This window comes from Fringilla coelebs (assembly GCF_963513975.1).
Source record: "Fringilla coelebs genome assembly, chromosome: 6".
NCBI lineage: Eukaryota > Metazoa > Chordata > Aves > Passeriformes > Fringillidae > Fringilla > Fringilla coelebs.
Genome location: NC_140034.1, coordinates 53,278,306 through 53,295,177, shown reverse-complemented (window position 1 = coordinate 53,295,177; position 16,872 = coordinate 53,278,306). Strand labels below are relative to the sequence as shown.

General features: G+C 52.2%; 1 protein-coding gene across 1 annotated transcript; it reads left to right on the top strand.

The window, feature by feature from the left end:
* Nucleotides 1-1,531: 1,531 nt before the first annotated feature.
* Nucleotides 1,532-16,331, top strand: ZFP91 (ZFP91 zinc finger protein, atypical E3 ubiquitin ligase; the record flags this gene model as incomplete). Its single annotated transcript, XM_084207120.1, has 11 exons — nucleotides 1,532-1,878; nucleotides 2,520-2,545; nucleotides 8,112-8,324; nucleotides 8,527-8,563; nucleotides 9,013-9,102; nucleotides 9,432-9,554; nucleotides 11,078-11,128; nucleotides 11,666-11,744; nucleotides 12,019-12,133; nucleotides 12,639-12,738; nucleotides 13,061-16,331. 11 exons carry the CDS (start codon nucleotides 1,532-1,534, stop codon nucleotides 13,569-13,571), a joined length of 1,692 nt encoding a protein of 563 aa, XP_084063246.1. The 3' UTR covers nucleotides 13,572-16,331.
* Nucleotides 16,332-16,872: the final 541 nt, after the last annotated feature.

Here is a 16,872-nt window from a genome sequence, read left to right as displayed (position 1 = left end):
CTTTTGTTTTCTAGGAACATGGCAGAGCTCAGGACTTGAAATGCAGAAGCAGGAAGGATTTGAAATGCAGAAGCAGAAGGAAGCAGCAGGCGCTCGGAGCCCTCTCACTGCTGGGAACCCGTTCAGCAAACAGGATTTTCCAGCTCAACACTGCGGGCTCTTTGAACCCCTGTGATTTTGCTTTTTGTCTCCCGAGGGAGGATGAGGAGCACCTTGTTCTGGGGAAGTGTTACCCTTTGTTCTCCTGTCATAAAGCGCTGGGTAAGATCGGCCAAACCCTCGGCTCCGGAGCCAGCACACCCCAGTCCTGTTCCCCAAGGTCCTGGCCTGCTGTCACATCCTGCTGCAGGATCGGTCCAGGTCCAAAAGCCACCGAGGCGGCTGGGACAGCAGGGAAGGGGACAGAGTCGCGACGGTGACAAATGCCGCTCCCGGGTGGCGCCTTCAGCGACTGCGGGGGCGAAGTTTGGGGTTTTGGTGCGGGTTCAATGGTGTTAGTGCAGTTCTTCTGGGACAATCAGGGGCTGCTGGGGTTGTTGTGGGGATGCACTCGGGCCTTGGAGACCACGGGGGAGGGTGTCCCCGCACAGCCGCTCCCGGGGTGCCTGCCCAGGCGCCGTTCGCGGCTGGGACACAGCCGGGAACGGGGAACCGGCGCTGCCTCAGCTCCGGTGGAACTACACCTCCCGGCAGGCACCGCGCATGCGCAGCAGCGGGACGGAAGCGGGCGGGGCCAGGGCTCTGTGCCCCGCCCCCCCTGCGCCGACCACCATTTTGTCACCGACTTTCACCCGCCGCCCGACGGGGCGTTTTTTTTTTTCTTAAAGGAGAAGCGGTAGCAAAAAGAGGCCCGGCCGCCAGGCCCCGCCGGTACTACGGGCGGAGCCGCAGCCCCGCGGCACGGAGCAGCCGCGTGGGGCGGGGCGGCGAACGGCTTCGCCCGCCAGGCCTCGCCCGAGGGGCAAAGGGGCCCGGGGGCAGGCGGAGGGGCGCAGGCAGCGGCGGCGGTAGGGAGCCCTGCGGAGCCGGGGCCTGGGCGGCGGCCGCGCGGCGGACGGGCGGTCCGGGCGGAGGGGCCTGCGGGGCGGCGGCCGTGGGGGCCGCGCTCGAGTGGGCGCCGAGCGGGGCCGGCCGGGGGGGGAGCGGGAGCGCGAGCGCAGCGGCCGTGGCAGCGCCTGCGCGAGAGGCGGTGCGACTCCGGGGCGCGCGCGGGAGCAGCGCGCTGATTGGCCGCTCGGCGGTGGGGGGGCGGGCCCCGCCCCGGCCGGGCCGCCCATTGGCCAGGCGGTGCGCGAGCGGCGGGGAAAGGCGTGAGCGCGGCGGGCGGGGGCTCTCGGGCCTGGGGGGCAGGGCCGTCTCCCGAGTCCCGCCCGCGGATTGGTGGTCGAGGGCAGGGGGCGGGGCGCAGGGGCCGCGCGTGAAGGCGGGCGGCGGGCGCTGATTGGCCGTGGGCGGCGGGGGCGGGCGTGCCCGGCCGAGGGTGGAGCGCGGCCGTCCCGGCCCCGCCGCTGCCGCCGCTGCCGCCGCCCCGATGCCGGCGGGCACCGAGCAGCCGGGGGGCGCCGCCGCCGAGCCGCCGCCCGCCCCGGGACCACCACCCGCCGCAGACCGACCGCCGGCTTCGGGCCGCCGCCGTCCGCCGCCGCAGCCCGCCGCCGATCAGGGGGAGGAGTCCGGCGGCAGCCGGGTGCTGAGGGGCGGCCGGGAGCGCGGCCGCGCCGCTTCGGCCGCGGGGGGAGCTGCAGCCGCCGCCGCCGCGTCCCGCCGCCGTAAGGCCGAGTATCCCCGACGCCGGCGGAGCAGCCCCGGGGCGCGGCCCGCCGTCGAGCAGCCCGCCGCCGAGACGCCGCCCGCGGCCAGGAAGGCCCCCCGGACCGGGTGAGTCCCTGCAGCGCCGGGCTCCGCCCGCGCCTTCCGGGGGTCGCGGCCGCGGGTGGGGGGATGCGGGCGGCCTCTGCCCAACCCGCGCGAACGGGCAAAGGCCCTGGGGCCGCCTCCGGCCGCGGGGTTCCCCGCGCCGCCGCCCCTTTGTTCCGGCCGGGCTGGGCCGGCCCCGCCGGTCCCTTCCCAGGAAGGGCCGTGTCCCGGGAATCGCCGGCTGCGCAGCGCCCTCCGGCAGCGGCCGCTCTCCCGGTGCCCCGCGGCGCCCGCGCGGTCTGGCCCCGTCTGCCAAAGGTCTGGGTGAGGGGGGCAGTGAGATCTGCCTTCGGTCCTGAGTGGGACACCGGAGCCTTCAGAAGTGTAGCTGCTCTCCCCTGTTCTAAGCACAGAATCCCCCTGGATCAATCATAACTGTCCTGGGAATGGCTGGGCCTTTGCTGCTGGGTATTCCTATAGTTCCCCTCAGCTTCCTGCGGCTGAAACAATCCACCTTGGCACGAGGGATTGAAAACAATGATCCGATAGAGAGGCACCGTGACTTTGAGAAATTTGGGCTCATCTCCACGTCATCCAGTTCCTTGTTGTTGCCCCCATCCCATCAAGTCTGGCTCTTACACGTGCTTTTGTGTTTTTTTCAGGTCTGCAGATAAAGTCGCTGGTAAAGGTAAGAGTTGAATTATTCACTCCTGGTGTTGTGTTCCATCTAGGTTGTCCCATGGGTTAGCCCAGTCCTCTTTTTGGATCTTCCTTTCAAAGAATGTTTTAGTATTGGGTGATGTGCAGTTTCTTTCTGAGTCTCTCTCAAGACTGTGGAACTGTGATAAGCTGCTGCTGCTGTTGGCATGTGCCCAACCTGCAAAATCTCACTCCCAAAAAGCACTTGGGCTTTCTGTGGCTGCTGGAGCATGAGGCTGAGCTGCTCCATGGTTTGACAGCTCTTGTTGCACGGCAGTCCCAAGTAGTTGGCAAATCCTGGGTTCACTTCTGTTCTGTGCTCAGAAATATAGGAGTAGATCCTCAAGAGACCTGGGAAAGTTGTGTGGAAATCAGAGTATTCACACTTGTTCTTTTCTAGCTTTAGTGGATTATGGAGTTTTTAGGCTGATGTCTTCAGGGGTGAAAAGAAAATTATTTAGAACTGGAGGCGTGGGTAGGGTCTGAACACAAAAGCCCCAACTGTGGGCATCTGCAACCTGGCGCAGAACTTTTGTTTTCCAGTGCACACTGTGAACTTTGTGCACCTATTTAACAATTTCTTGTTAAAAAAAAAAAGCGCCTAAAAAGCAAAAAGAAGAAAAGCTAAAGGGCTTTGCTCCTTACCTGATGATGACTTCTGAAACAGATCCAAGTAGAGGGCTTTGTGTAGTGTTGTTTTTGATCTGGCACCAGAGAATTGTGGCAGATTGAAGCCCTGAGGAAAGGAGGTCACACACCTGTGCCAATGAATTCCCCTTTCTGCTGGAGCTCTTCGGGTTTGTTTGCCAGCAGCTCTGTCTCGGAGGCTGCAGTTATTCTTGTGTTTTGGTAACTCTTTAGCTTTCCTCCTACAAGTCTTTATTCCATTTGGGGGTGGAAATCCATCACAGTTTCAGCTGGTAAGGTGTGTTTTTACAGACTGAAGCAGAATTCACCACTGTGTGTTGAGTCCAGATCTTGCTTGTGTTTCTTTACCCCTTACTGTGTACAGGGTGGGTAGCGTAATGTCAGAGCTTCAGGCATTTATGTCAAAGCACAGTTGCTGAAATGTCTAAAAAAGTTTGGCTTCATATGTGTATAGAGTTACGACTTGCTTGGTTTTTGGTTTAAGGAGAAATATTTTTTGGCAGTGGTAGAAAACAGGCAGAATATTCCCATTTTTACCCCAGGAAGTGAAAGTTGTCAAACTGAAATTCCTAGGTTTGGGGGCTCTCTGCACTCAAGCCATTTTAGAGTTTAACTTGGCCTCTGAGAGTTTCAGCTGTTCCTCAAGGTGAGAGTGGAAAAAGTGTTTGTTAGACTTCTGGGGCTCTCTTTTGTTTTTTTTTCCCCCAGTGAGATTTGCAGCCAAAATTATGGTAGGAATAGTTGCGTAGAAATTGGCACTGGGAAGTGCTGACTTCTGGGCCAGAGGAAATCTGTGCCGTGGGGGGTGGGGGTTGTTTGTTTCTGGTTTGTTTTTTAGTCTACAGGAGCACAGAGGTGAGGAAGCTGCACTCCTGTGTCTTGGCTGCACACTGGATGGAGCCCTTGTGCACCTTGTGCTGCTTGGAGAGGACCTGGAAACGGGCTGAGGGGTGTCTTCCGCCTTCCTTCCTTGGACAGGTTGTGCAGAGCAGGAGGGGCTTCTCCCTCCTCCTCCTGTTGGGCTTTAGCAAAGGTTTTTGAAGGAGCCAGACCAGTGTAAGCAAGCAGCAGCTTTCCTTGCACAACAGGGTTTTTGGTAGCCAGGAGCCCCCTGTGAGCCTGGAAGGCACAATCTCATTTGTCCTTTCACCCTGCATGGAGCTGGGATAAGGTGCTGAGTGGTTCTGGTGAAGGTTTAGAATTCTGTGCTTGTGTTCCCTAATACAGAATTGTTTGGTTTTTTGTTTTTGTTTGGTTGGTTTATTTTGTTTTGGGGTTTTTTTTATTTGTGTGTGTGGCTTTTTTTTTGGTTTTTTTTTTTGCTTTTTGTGGGGGTTTTTTTGTGTGTGTTGGTTTTTTTTTTTTTTTTTTGGTTTTGGTTTTTTTGTTTTGTTTTTGGTTTTTTGGTGTTTTTTGTTTGGTTGGTTTTTCTTTTTTTTTTTTTTTCTTTTTTTTTTTTTGCATTGCAGTATTAGCCTTTACTGTCAACTGCTAAATCCAGTTTGGAATATTCCCTGGGACGGCCATGGTACAAAGCCATGGGATCAGGCTTTTCCTGCTTCCCCTTGGCAGTTGTGGCTGTGCAGGTCTGACAGGGAGTTGGGAGGGAGATGAGAGCCGAAGGTGTGTTGTGTTGTGTCACAGCGCAAGTGTGACTGTCACCACGGGGGCAGCTGCAGTGTCAGCCTGTGCTCCCTGGCTATTCCCTGTTGCCTGCTTAGTCATGCAGTTGCAGGATTTCCCAATGTGTGCCTGCAGGAATACTGGATGCATAAGTAGAACATTTAATCTTAGCTTACAAATGGATTTCTGTAGCTACAGTTGCTGTGTAGCAGAATTCACATCTGCCTTCCCACAGCGCTCTGTATCCTTCTGGGAATAATTTTCATCTTAGTCAGGGCTCCCTGGAAGTCCATTCTCAAATCCAGGAGTTTCGCTAAGAAAACAGTTAGGTGTGGCAAATTTTAAAAAAGATGGAAAACTTTGAGACTCAGGAAGTGGCAAATGGGTTTGTACAGAGAGGACTCACCTTATACCTAAGAGTTTTTTTCTTAATGCTTTTTGCTCCTTTTGGGAGCATTGCTTTCCCTTAAGGCTTTGTCAGTGTTTGGAAAAAGCAATGTCATTATTTAAAACCAAACCTTATAAAAAAGCACTGAATTTAAATAGCTCAGACTGCCCAAACCCTCCAAGGATTTTCCTGTATCCCATCTGTACAGTTCCACAGTGCTCTGGTGGGGAAGAGCCCTTTGTATGGAGCTTTGCACTTGGATATTTTTCCTGAGTTTCATTTTTGTCCATGCCATTATGAAACCAGGTGTTTGGTGCCTTACCCACTGTGGGGTTGCTTCCTTAAATCTCCTTAAAGAGGTGTGCATTTGATGTGGTGCATTTATTTTTATAGCAGCTTTTTAACTTAGCAATTAATAGTTTATTTTCTTTTCACCTAATTGCACACACATATTTTCTGAAATTGTCTGCAGGGTCAGTAAGAAGCTTCCTAATGCCTTATAAATCAAAGTTCAGCTCTGCTGAAAAGCAGAGCAATGCCCAGAGTCTTGTCTTTTGGTTGCCTAAACAAAGCCACAACTTCACTCCGAGTGTCCTTCTAGGTTTCCTTTTCTTGTCCTTTCTCCCAGGGACTGGCATTCACTCATGATTTTTAATCTATTTTTGATGAAGGAAAGAGAGACAAAAATGTATTCCAAATCTAGGACTTCCCATATTTTGGGCAAGGGCTTTGGTGATGGCTGATTCCAGCTGTTCCTGCAGCTGAACACTTGACAGACAGAAGTTTCCTGGTGCTGCCCTGACCCTTGGAAAGGGTCCAGGGACCATGTTGGCAGGGTCTGGAGTTAGAAGGTTTTTCAGCTCATAGCTCTGTATCTCTGTGTGCTCTGTGGCAAGCTCTGTATCAATACTTGATACATCTCCTAAGGATGGTGTTTGGATGGAACCTGGGCATCTCAGCATTAGGAATGCCCTGAATCTGTTAGCTGAAGCAGAGGAAGTCAGAAGGAGAAATCCTGGGAAAAGGCTTATCAAAGACCTTCACTTTAGAGGAGGGAAGCAGAGTTGCTGGGTGAGGGGCATGCTCTGTCCAGGTGTGTTCTGAGGCAGGTCTGCTTCAGCTCTGCAAGCCTGATTTTTAAAATGATAAGTAATCAGCTGAATGCCTGATCTTCCAAGGGAATACAAGTCTTCCAGGACAACAGTGTGTGCTATCCCTGGCAGCACGGTAGTGGCTGAGGGGGGAATTTATAGAGAATGGTTTCAAGTGTCTTTGGGTTTGATTTAGCATTTAAAAATGAGATGTTCACCATGAGGACTAAGAACATGCAGCAGTCACCTTGAGATCTGCTAAAGAAAGCCAGGAGCGTGCAGTTCATGCTCTGATGGTGAGGTTTATACATGCTAGACAGCAGCTTGATGGTTTACAACACAGTGTGATGCCTCACATCTGGGATTCCAGTCAGGCTTTTCCAGCCAAATGTTGCTTATTCCCACCCTGTTAATCAAGGATCAGACAGTGAGTAATGCAAAGCAAACTACATGCTAGGAGAAAAAGGATCATTTGGTTCAGAAGGCTTGATGCAAAACTGGAGATTGCAGGCTGGGAGGAATCAGAGAGGTTGTGCATTGCTCATCCCTGGAAGTATCCAAGGTCAGGTTGGACAGGGCTTGGAGCAGCCTGAGCTAGGGGAAGGTGTTGCTGCCCATGGCAGGGGTTGGAATGAACTGAGATTCAAGGTCCCTTCCAACCCAAACCATTCTGTGATCAGCTGTTACATTTCAAGGGGCACTGAGTTCATGAAGGTCCAGTGTCACAGCAAGCGCCAAAAAGTGAGATCAAAGGAACTGTACTCGGGAAATTTAGTTTTTAAGGGATTAACTTGCTCACAAGACATTTCAGCCAGTTCTGTTATTTTGCCAAAGCATGTTTGGAGACCAGCCATGAGCCAAAAGGAAACCACCTGTACAAGCTGTAAATAAGTGTGGAGGCCTCAGGCTAACAGCATTTGTGATGCTTTTTGCTCTAGCACAGTACCAGAAACATCCAGCTCAGATCCCTCAGGGATATTGCCAGGTGTACAATTCCAATGAAGTATATGTTTGGGGGATTCTGTAAACATGACTTTTCACATGGCCCAACTTTGAAGCTGACCTTTCATAAAGCACTTGCTGAGCTTTGTGAGTGTCTCTTTTGTTGTGCTTAGAGCCAGCAAATCATTGTCTTAGAAGCCCTTATCCAAGGGAAATACAAGCTGCTTATAAATATTAGTGTATTTCCTTAGAGGGAATGTGAGGAGAGTTTTAAGGGAAGGTCTGCTGAGGTGAGGGAGTGTCCTGGCTCAGCATAGAGGGCTGAGTAGGTTCCCACAGCAGGCAGTGACACCTTGGGTTTTAGCTTTTATATATTTCAGATTCTCTGCTACCTGGTATGTAACTCTGAAACTTCATATTAGGTGTTAGTAAGTTCTCTTCACAGGGTAGTTTGAAAAAACAATCCCTTCCCAGCTAGAGAATCAGGGACAACCATTACCCAAAAAGCATAAACAATGGTAAAGAGAAGGGAGCAAGCCGGGGGGTTGAGACTTCATGACCTGGAGCTGTAACTGGACAATATGTAGATGAACTAAAACTTAGAAAAGTGTAAAAACTCATGACCAGGAACCATCTTGGAGTCAACCTGGGTGTAGGTCTGGCCAGGCTCTTGTGCTGCCCAAGGTGTATCCTTTTGAGGCCTTTCAATAAATACCTATTTTATCCATTTAGCTCTGTCTAGTCTCTGTTCCAGATCAGCCTTTCTAGGTATCAGCAGGGGCTGCTGTGATTTAAGGTGTGATTTAATGAGTGGATTTATGCATTTTGTACTCTGATGAAAGAGGCTGCATCGGCTGTTTCAGCTCCCAAAGAAGAGAAGGAGGAGGAGGAAGTGTCCGGCGTGCTCAGCCATGGCTCTCCCGTGGGCACGGCCCGACCCAGCCGGAGCTGGCGCAGCAGCCGGACGGCGGCCGCCCGCCAGCGTGACCCCGAGAATTCCCGCGCCTCCAGATCCAAGGCTGGCTCCCTGCAGCTCATCTGCAAGTCAGAGCCCAATGCTGACCAGCTGGAGTACGGTACGTGCCGTGGAAGGCCTGGGGACAGTCAGGGCTGTGGGTGTCACTCTGGGCATGTGGCTGTGCTGGCATGGTGCTGCTTGTCACGGGTGCCTTCTGCCACCAGCACTCCTGGCTCTGAATGTCGACGGAGATACCGTGAGACAGATGAGCTCACTGCAGCGAACACACTTTGAAACCTAATGGTGACTTTTCCTTTCAGTGGTCACAGACGAGCATCAGTCTCCAGATGGAGTCAGGTAGGACATGTTATTTTGTGGTGTTTCTTCCTATTCGGCGTCTCAAGGTGGGCCTGAGTCACTTGAAAATAAATGTTAGTGTGAAATGATCTGTGGGACCAACAGTAGCTCTGTCTCTTTTGGCCTCTCACCTTTGCAGTTCCAGTGTGCACAGATATCAGGAGATACTGTGGAGAAATGGATAGTAAGATTTGATCTGGGCATTCCACCTGGTAGTTTTGTTGCTGTGGGTGGGTGGGTTCAGGAGAGGACGCAGCTCTGCCTGGCCTGTTCTGGTTGTCACTGTGCTCCTTGGTCAGTGCAAGCTGTTACCTTTCCCCAGTCATGCTGGATGAGGAAGTGCAGTGTAATAGTGTCCTTCCTATACTGGGGAATGGTGCACAGATGTTCTTGCAGTAGTGGCCAAGCTGTTGCTGCCAAAGTCCTCTCTTCTCCTTTTCTCCCAACAGCGATGATGATGAGGAGATGCTCATCAGTGAGGAAGAAGTTCCCTTCAAAGATGATCCCAGAGATGAGACCTACAAGCCCCACCTAGAGAAGTATATTGGATTATCTACTTACTGGGGGTTTAGACCAAAAAAATATGGGCATGTTACCTGAATTAGCTTAAATGTCCCAAAGCACCTGTGCTAGTTGATCTGGTGGAATGGTTCTAAACATTGCCTGCATTGGCCGGAGCTGTTCTTCTCTCAGGGACTGAAGCTTTTAGAGCCTGCTGGGTGCTTCCCTAAGCCTTGTTCTTATTTCTGCTTGAAAGTGGGACTTGAAGAATAGACCTGAACTGGGGTCCAGTTTTTGTTTAAATCTTTGTAAAAAGCAGGCAGTAGGATGAGTATTGGAGTAACGTGTTGTATTTGTGTCTTTGTAGGGAAGCACCAAAGCAAAGGAGAAAAGCTAGCAAGGGGAAGGAGGAAAAAGAAAGGCAGAAGGAGATTAAAGTGGAAGTGAAAGAAGAGAATGAGTTTCAGGAGGATGAAGAGCCACCAAGGAAGTAAGTAAACTCTGCAGTTACACATGCCAGTGTGTGCTGTGTGTTTTGCATTCTTTCTGGTGTACAACAGTGTTTAATTGTTGTTGGTTCCCCCCATCCCCCTCCTCCTCTGGGCCTGAGAGCTGATGGGGCAGCACTGTTTATCCTGTGCTCTCACGTCTTGCCTGTCTTTAGCCACAAAAAAATCAGAGTTTAGCTTAAGTGGAGGTGTTTTTCATCATCCTGTGGTTCATCAGCCTCCTTGGATGTGACCACACAGTGGGAAATACTTCAGGGTGTCTTTACAATGGGTTCGTTGTGATATGCCTCAAGTGGATACCGAAAGCGAGTGAGAGAGGGCAGCATTCCTGCTGTGTGCTGAGGGCAGACACTGGGATGTCTTGTCACTGGAATACCTTGTGTGTGTGGCAAGTGTCCTTTTTGTACAGTTAGGACTTCACCAGAGGTCAGGAAAATCAGCTGTTTTCCCCTTGTTTTTGAGAAGTAAAACAACAAACTCTTGCCACCCAGTCAGTCGCCAGTGGCCCGACACCTTCTGGTGTGTGCTGTCCCTGGAACTCATGTCTGAAGCATTCCTCCTGGCAGCAGAGGGAGATGGATTTATGTGACTGTGTCAAAGCCATTCTTTGAGATAATGTGAGAGGAAAAAAAGAAAAAGGAGCTGGTTTTGTACCTCAGCTCATCTCTAAGTAGTTGGAACAGCCCGGGCTCCCTCTGCTGACCTGCTGCACACTGGTGGTGTAATTTCTCTTGCTGTTCCTGAGCTGCTGCTGCTGATTCACAGTGGAGAGGAGTGAGGAGGCTGATATTTTGGGAATATTTTTGTCTGTTGGAGACTGCTTTCTGAGGCTTGAGTTTTTGTTGTTTGAATCAGACACTACTTTTTGTGCGTAATAAAACCTGTGGCTCTTCTGAGGGCTTGGCTTGAATGCTGAGTGTGTGTTCAGCGTGTTCCTGGCTTGCCATCAATACAGATGTCTCAGTAGAGTCTAGAAAATACTTCCATCAATCTGCTCCAAGTGTCTGCAGCAATGGGATCAGGCAGGCAGAGCTGTGGCTTGGGAGGCTGCAGTTTACATGTGAGCACAGGTCTGCTCAGACAGAGCCTAGATTTTTGTCTTGACAGGTACAGAAGCTGTGGTGGCTAATTCAGAGCCCTGTAAAATAGCTGCTGGATCATTAATCCCGTTCTTCCTGATCAGGCAGATGGATGTTTTCCCATGGTGTGGAATGTTCCCCAGCAGAGTAGAGGAAACAGGGTGCACTGTTGGTTCGAGATCGTGTTGGTAAAATTACATGTTTATGAAAAATGCAGGAGGAAATGGGAAGTATTGAGAGAGCAAACCATGTGAAGCATTTATTTCTCTGGAATTCTCCATCTTTTGAATCTGTCTCCAACTTGCACTCAGTTTTTTTTCTAGACCATGCAGTTAATGAGGCAATACAGAATACACTTCAAAGTCTCTGCCCACTGCTAATGTAAAGAAGCTTCTCTCAGTTCTGTTTCTGTATCCTTGTTACAGGAGGGGAAGGAGGAGAAAGGATGACAAGAGCCCAAGGCTGCCCAAGAGAAGGTAAGTGATCCTCTCAACCCAGTTCTGTTTTGCAGGCTTGCTTCCCTTGTGTCCTACGTGCAGACAAGGATTGTCCCAAAGCCATCTCTCTGCTGTAAAGGGAATGAAACCCAAAACCAGCAGCATGCCTTGTCTTTCCTCTTCTCTTTCCCCTGTAGGTGTTTAATTTCTTCCAAGTGACCCAGCCCCCTGCCCACTTCTCAGTTGATCCCTCCCATGGCATTGCCCAGCAGTAAGGAATTGCTTTGGGAATTGTGGGTCTCCTGAGGTTTTCCCAGCTCTAGGGAGAGCCCTCAAGTAGTGGCAGGAGAAGAGTTGGCTCTTGGACAGCAGCTGTGTCACAGCCCAGGCAGGGGTTTTGGAGCAATGGTGCTTTGCTATGCTTGCACTTGTTATTTGTGGCATGAGAAGCATCAGCCCCTCACAGACACAGAGAATTGTGATTCTAAATAGAATATATATAGAATCTTTATCTATAGAATCACCTGATCATAGAAGCAGCCAAGCACTCTGCCCCTCTCCTTGCTGATTTCCCAGGAAGAAGCCGCCGATCCAGTATGTCCGCTGTGAGATGGAAGGCTGCGGCACGGTCCTGGCTCACCCGCGGTACCTGCAGGTTGGTGGGGTTGTTCACTTCCTCTGTGGCATGTGGGAGGGCAGGGAAGGGGTGCTTGGAACAGACAGCTAAACCTCCATTGGCATTCACACCCCTTCCTGATGCTGTCATTTTGGAAGACTTCATTGTGGCCAATTGTAGCCGTGTGTGTGTGTCTGTCAGGTTACTGGATGTCCATGTCTGTTTTATTTTCCAGTGGGGATCTAAACTTGAGTGAACCTCAGCTGTTCACTCAGCCATGAACAGTCTGCAAACTTCCACTCTTTCTTTCCAGCATCACATAAAATATCAGCACTTACTGAAGAAAAAATACGTGTGTCCTCATCCCTCCTGCGGTCGGCTCTTCCGGCTCCAGAAGCAGCTCCTGCGGCATGCCAAACATCACACAGGTACAGGGGGGGTGGGAAATAGATGCAAACTCCTCTTCAGGTCAGTGAACAGATAGAGGGAAAATGGAAAAGCCTCTGAGACTTCTGCAGAGAGAGAAGCCAAGTCAGGTGGCATAGATTTGCAGCAGCAGCAGCAGGGTATTACTGTCTTCTGGATTACCATCTTTTAAGCAAATGAAAGAAATAGACTATAGAGATTTTAATTCTCCTTCTGGCAGGCATCACTCAGGGGCTCTGTAGAGGAATAAACCTCTATAGATAAAGTCTGATTTATCCCAATTTGCCAGTCTTTCAGTTTTGGTCAGAGTGGATAATTAGCTCTTAGGAGAGTCTTAATCATGCCTCGCCTCTCCAGATCAGCAGCTGTGGTGTGTTGTGGGACACCTCCTCCTCCCAGAACTTGTAGTTCTGCTCCTTCTTGGGCAGCTTTACCTGCACCACCTGAGAGTTGGGAAAGGGGGCAGGTCTGTGGGAGAGCAGTGCTGCAACTGGTGTTGTCTTTCAGATCAAAGGGATTACATCTGCGAGTACTGCGCCCGGGCCTTCAAGAGCTCCCACAACTTGGCAGTGCACCGGATGATCCACACGGGCGAGAAGCCCTTGCAGTGAGTACCTCTGCCTGTGCTTTGCCCTCCTGCTCTGAGGAACCCCCAAAACAACCATTTCAGAGCAGCTCTGAAGTCAGGCTAGAGCCTGTTCCTGGTGTCCCAGCTCTCTTTGAACACACACTTGTGTCACCTGCTCCTCGGGGCTGTGTCTCTTGGTGTGGATCTGGGGAACGTAAGCCTTCAGTAAATAAAATCAGAGCTGGAGCTGCAGTGACATTAGTGAGCCCCTGCTGTTCGCCCGAGCTGCCACCTCACTACTGTTGTCCTTATGAGCATGTGGATGTCCCTTTGTTGTGACCTCCTTGTTGTCCCCTCCCAGGTGTGAGATCTGCGGATTCACCTGCCGGCAGAAGGCTTCCCTCAACTGGCACATGAAGAAGCACGATGCAGACTCCTTCTACCAGTTTTCCTGCAATATTTGTGGCAAGAAATTCGAGAAGAAGGACAGCGTCGTGGCCCACAAAGCCAAGAGTCACCCCGAAGTGCTCATTGCTGAAGCACTGGCTGCCAACGCGGGTGCCCTGATCACCAGCACCGATATTCTGGGCACTAATCCCGAGGCCATTGTGCCGCCCACAGATGGCCAGGGCCTCCCGCTGCTCCCCGACCCCCTGGGCAGTGCTCCCCCAGCAGATTGTCTGCTGCTGAGCCCAGAGGGGATGCCAAAGCCCTACTGTGGTGGGGCAGAGCGAGTGAGCCTGGTGGCTGACGGCAAGCTCTTCGTGGGCAGCGGCAGCAGCGCAAACCCCGAGGGGCTGGTCATGAACACAGAGATGCTGGGAGCCAGCACGGAGGTGCTCATTGAAGATTCAGACTCCACTGGACCCTAGTGGCAGGAGAGCACCTGGATGCTGGGACAGTTGGGACTCTGTATTTAAAAGGAAAAGGAAAAAAAAATAAGGAGGAGGCACTTACTGAAAGAGAGGAAAGTTAAACAAAACTTACAATACTAGTAAATAACTGAAGGGTCTGCTCCCCTCCAGCGCGGATCACAGCACATCCTCTTTCTCCCAACCACTTCTCTCTCTTGCATGGCCCCTTTGTGGAAAGGGGCACGTGCTGCCATTGCCAGAGCAAGTCGGATTGAGCGGCGGATTTCTCCAAGGGAGGGGGCACTGCCGAAACCCCTCGCTCTACCCCAAAGCAGTTGCCTTTCTGGCTTCCTGGCGTGGCCCCACTGGCAAACTAAAAAGCGTTGGACGTGCTCTGGAGAAGTTCCTTAGGACTCCCTCTGCCCCTGGTCCTGACTTCTATGCACCACTGCACTCTGGTCCTTGCAGTCTCCTCCTTCCTGGCCGGGGCTGGGAGTTTGGCACTTTAGCCCCTCGGCAGGGTGAGCTGTGAAGCAGCAGTGCACATCCCACTCCCACCACGCTCCCCTGCTCCAGCCCTGGCAGGAAGTGGAGGGAGGGAACGCCCTGGCTCGTAGATCATGTTTGCTTGGAGAGGCCCGGGGGCTACAGGAGCCCTGCGTGGGAGAGGCAAGGAGGAGCATCCCAGTTTGACGACAGTAATTTGCACTTTGAACATGCTTCGTTTTTGTGTTGTGGTAACAAGATTCCTTATTTATTGTTTAAAAAAGGGTCGGTATTTTTTAGTTCTGTTCTTAGGGGCGGGGGTGGAAGGGGTTCAGGCTGTTTCCCAGTAGGCTCCAGTGCAGGGAGCTCCAGTGCCATTGTGCCAGCAGCTGGGAGAGCTGAGGTGAAGGCAGCGCTCTGGAGTCAGATGTGTCTTGCAGCTTTTGCAGAGTAGAGGGAGAGCCCCTGGAGAAGAGCCTGTGTGCAGTGGGAGTCTCTGCAGCAACGTGTTAGCAGGAGGATGAGGTGAGTGATGGGCTGTCTCTCCCTCCCTCCCAGCTCCGGCTGAGCTCCTTGCATTAAATGCCTGTTTTGCCTCCAGCCTTTCGGGGAAGGACATTGTTAGCCAGGAACTTGTTCTTGTGACTCTTGGGACAGCCGTGAGCTACTTGCTGCTGGGGGATGTGGTGCTCCTCATCCAACTCTGCCTCTCCTTTCCAGGTCTAGACAAAGACACAGCAGGGACTGGATATGGTTTTCTCAGGCTTGTTTATCCAAGGCAATAGATTGATGTGGGACTACGGGGCTGTCAGCTTTTCTCCCTGCCCTCATTTTGAGGGGAGATTGTGTAGCCGTGTTCTGAAAGCTTCTCTTTTCTGCGCAGACACCCCAGCTTTCCCTGAAACGTGGCGGGTCAGGTGTTGCCTGCTGGTGTAGTTAGGGCAGCTTTGAGCCCTTGGAAAAGTTTACATAGGATAAGATGTGTCTGCCATGGAGACTTGGATTTTTTTTGCTCTTCTCTGAAACTTTGTGTGGAGATTCAGTGGCCTTGAATTCGTAGCGGTTTTGGAAGAGGTGAAGAATAACCTGTTTTTTGTTTATTTGCTTGTTTTTTGGTTGGGTTTCTGGGGTTGGGCGCAGAGCTGAAGTATCTTGTCTGAGCACAAGATCAGCTGAGTTGGTCTGTAGCACACAGCAGCTTGTTGAAATCGGGTACCTGGGGGTCTGGAAAACCGCAATAAAATGTGGAATTTAATTGGATTAACAGGAAACTGACTCTGAACACCCACTCTGTCCCCTGTGACGCCTGGAAATCCAGCTGTGACCCAAACATGCTGGTTTTTCTCAGGCTGTTTGTCCTGGTTTTCCCCCTCCCACCCTTCCTCCTCCCCCTTACACTGATACCTTTGTCAGAGCAAGTCGAAGCACTTCCTGGTTTTGGGGCGGACGGAGGCTGAGCGGTTGGGTGTCCTGTGCCCTGGGTGTGGGCACCCCATGGTCACGCTGTGGCAGCAGCCTGCCTCACGTGAGGGCCCAGCACACTTGGTGGCAGGTCCGTGGTAGAATGGTGTTAAACTAAACCAGTTCCTGTCAGCTGAGATAATCCAGTGTCTTGCTTGGATTGCTTTACTGTGGTTTCCAGCAGGAAACTTTCTGGGTGGCAGCTGGTCCCCTCCCCTTGCAGGCTAGAGAGGGGCAGCACTCTGGGGACACTTGGTGGCCCTCGGGGCAGGTTGGCTTTGTCCTTCTGACATGGTGCTGCTGGAGCTGTGTCTCTGCTGGCCCCTGTGCCTGTGGGAGGTGCAGGGTGGGCAGAGCCTTGCACAGAACACTAAATGAGAGCTCGGGGGTTTGTTGGTCGAGGAATGGCACTAAAAGGCCTTTGGGCCAAGGGCTTGCTCACCTCTGGTGACCCAGCACTTGGCGCCAGGCTGGGGGAGGCTGCCTTGTCCCACGTCTGCCCCAGTGGAGCAGGGTTTGCCCCTGGCTGCACTTCTGGGATGCAAAATTAAACATTTCCTTTGCTTCCCAGCCTGGACACCTCTGATCCCTGCCGCTCCCTGCCTTGTCCTTCCATGACACCTCTTGTAGCTCTCCCTTTTCTTTTTCTGGCCATGGCCAGGTGCCTGTCTGTCCTCTAACCACAGCCTGCTCGCCCCTGATGCAGGAGAGATGTGTAGCTCCCTTCCCACGCCCCTCTGAAGTCCTAAAACTGACACAGCCCTCCTGCAGCTCCTCTTCCCCTCGATGTCTCTCCTTCACTCGCATGCAGTTTGCTTCAATAAATTATTGTAGTAGTTTGCAATAAACTTTTTTGTATTTTTTTCCCCTGTATTTATTTTTTTTCTCCTCCCGGGGAGGGATTGGAGGGGGCATTGGGGCCCTTTGGCACAGGCAGCACTTGAGGGGCCCTGGGCCACCAGGCTGGGGCTGGGGGCTGCTGTGGCCAGGAGTTCCAAGCTCAGCAGCTTCTGCAGTAGCTGCAGGCTGGCAAGGAGGCTGCTGGGCATATGGGGATCCTCCAGCCCTGGGACCCCTAGCCAGGCACACTGTGCTATTCATGGGAAGCTGCTTTTCAACTCCTGGGGTTTTTCTCACTCTTGATCTGGGTAATGCATAACCAAAATAAACATACTGAGGAAAAACCAACCCAACCCGAAGGGCTGTTTTTGTCTTGGTGTGTGCAGCTCACCTGTGAGGTGGCTGGTGTTGTTCTGGGGTGGTTGGGATATCTTTCCTTGCACCCCCTCTTTAGGGCAGGCCCCCTCTGGGGAAGGGGGGTTAGAAGCATCTGGCACAGATCCTTCTGCCAGGGTTTGGGTTGCAGTTTGGC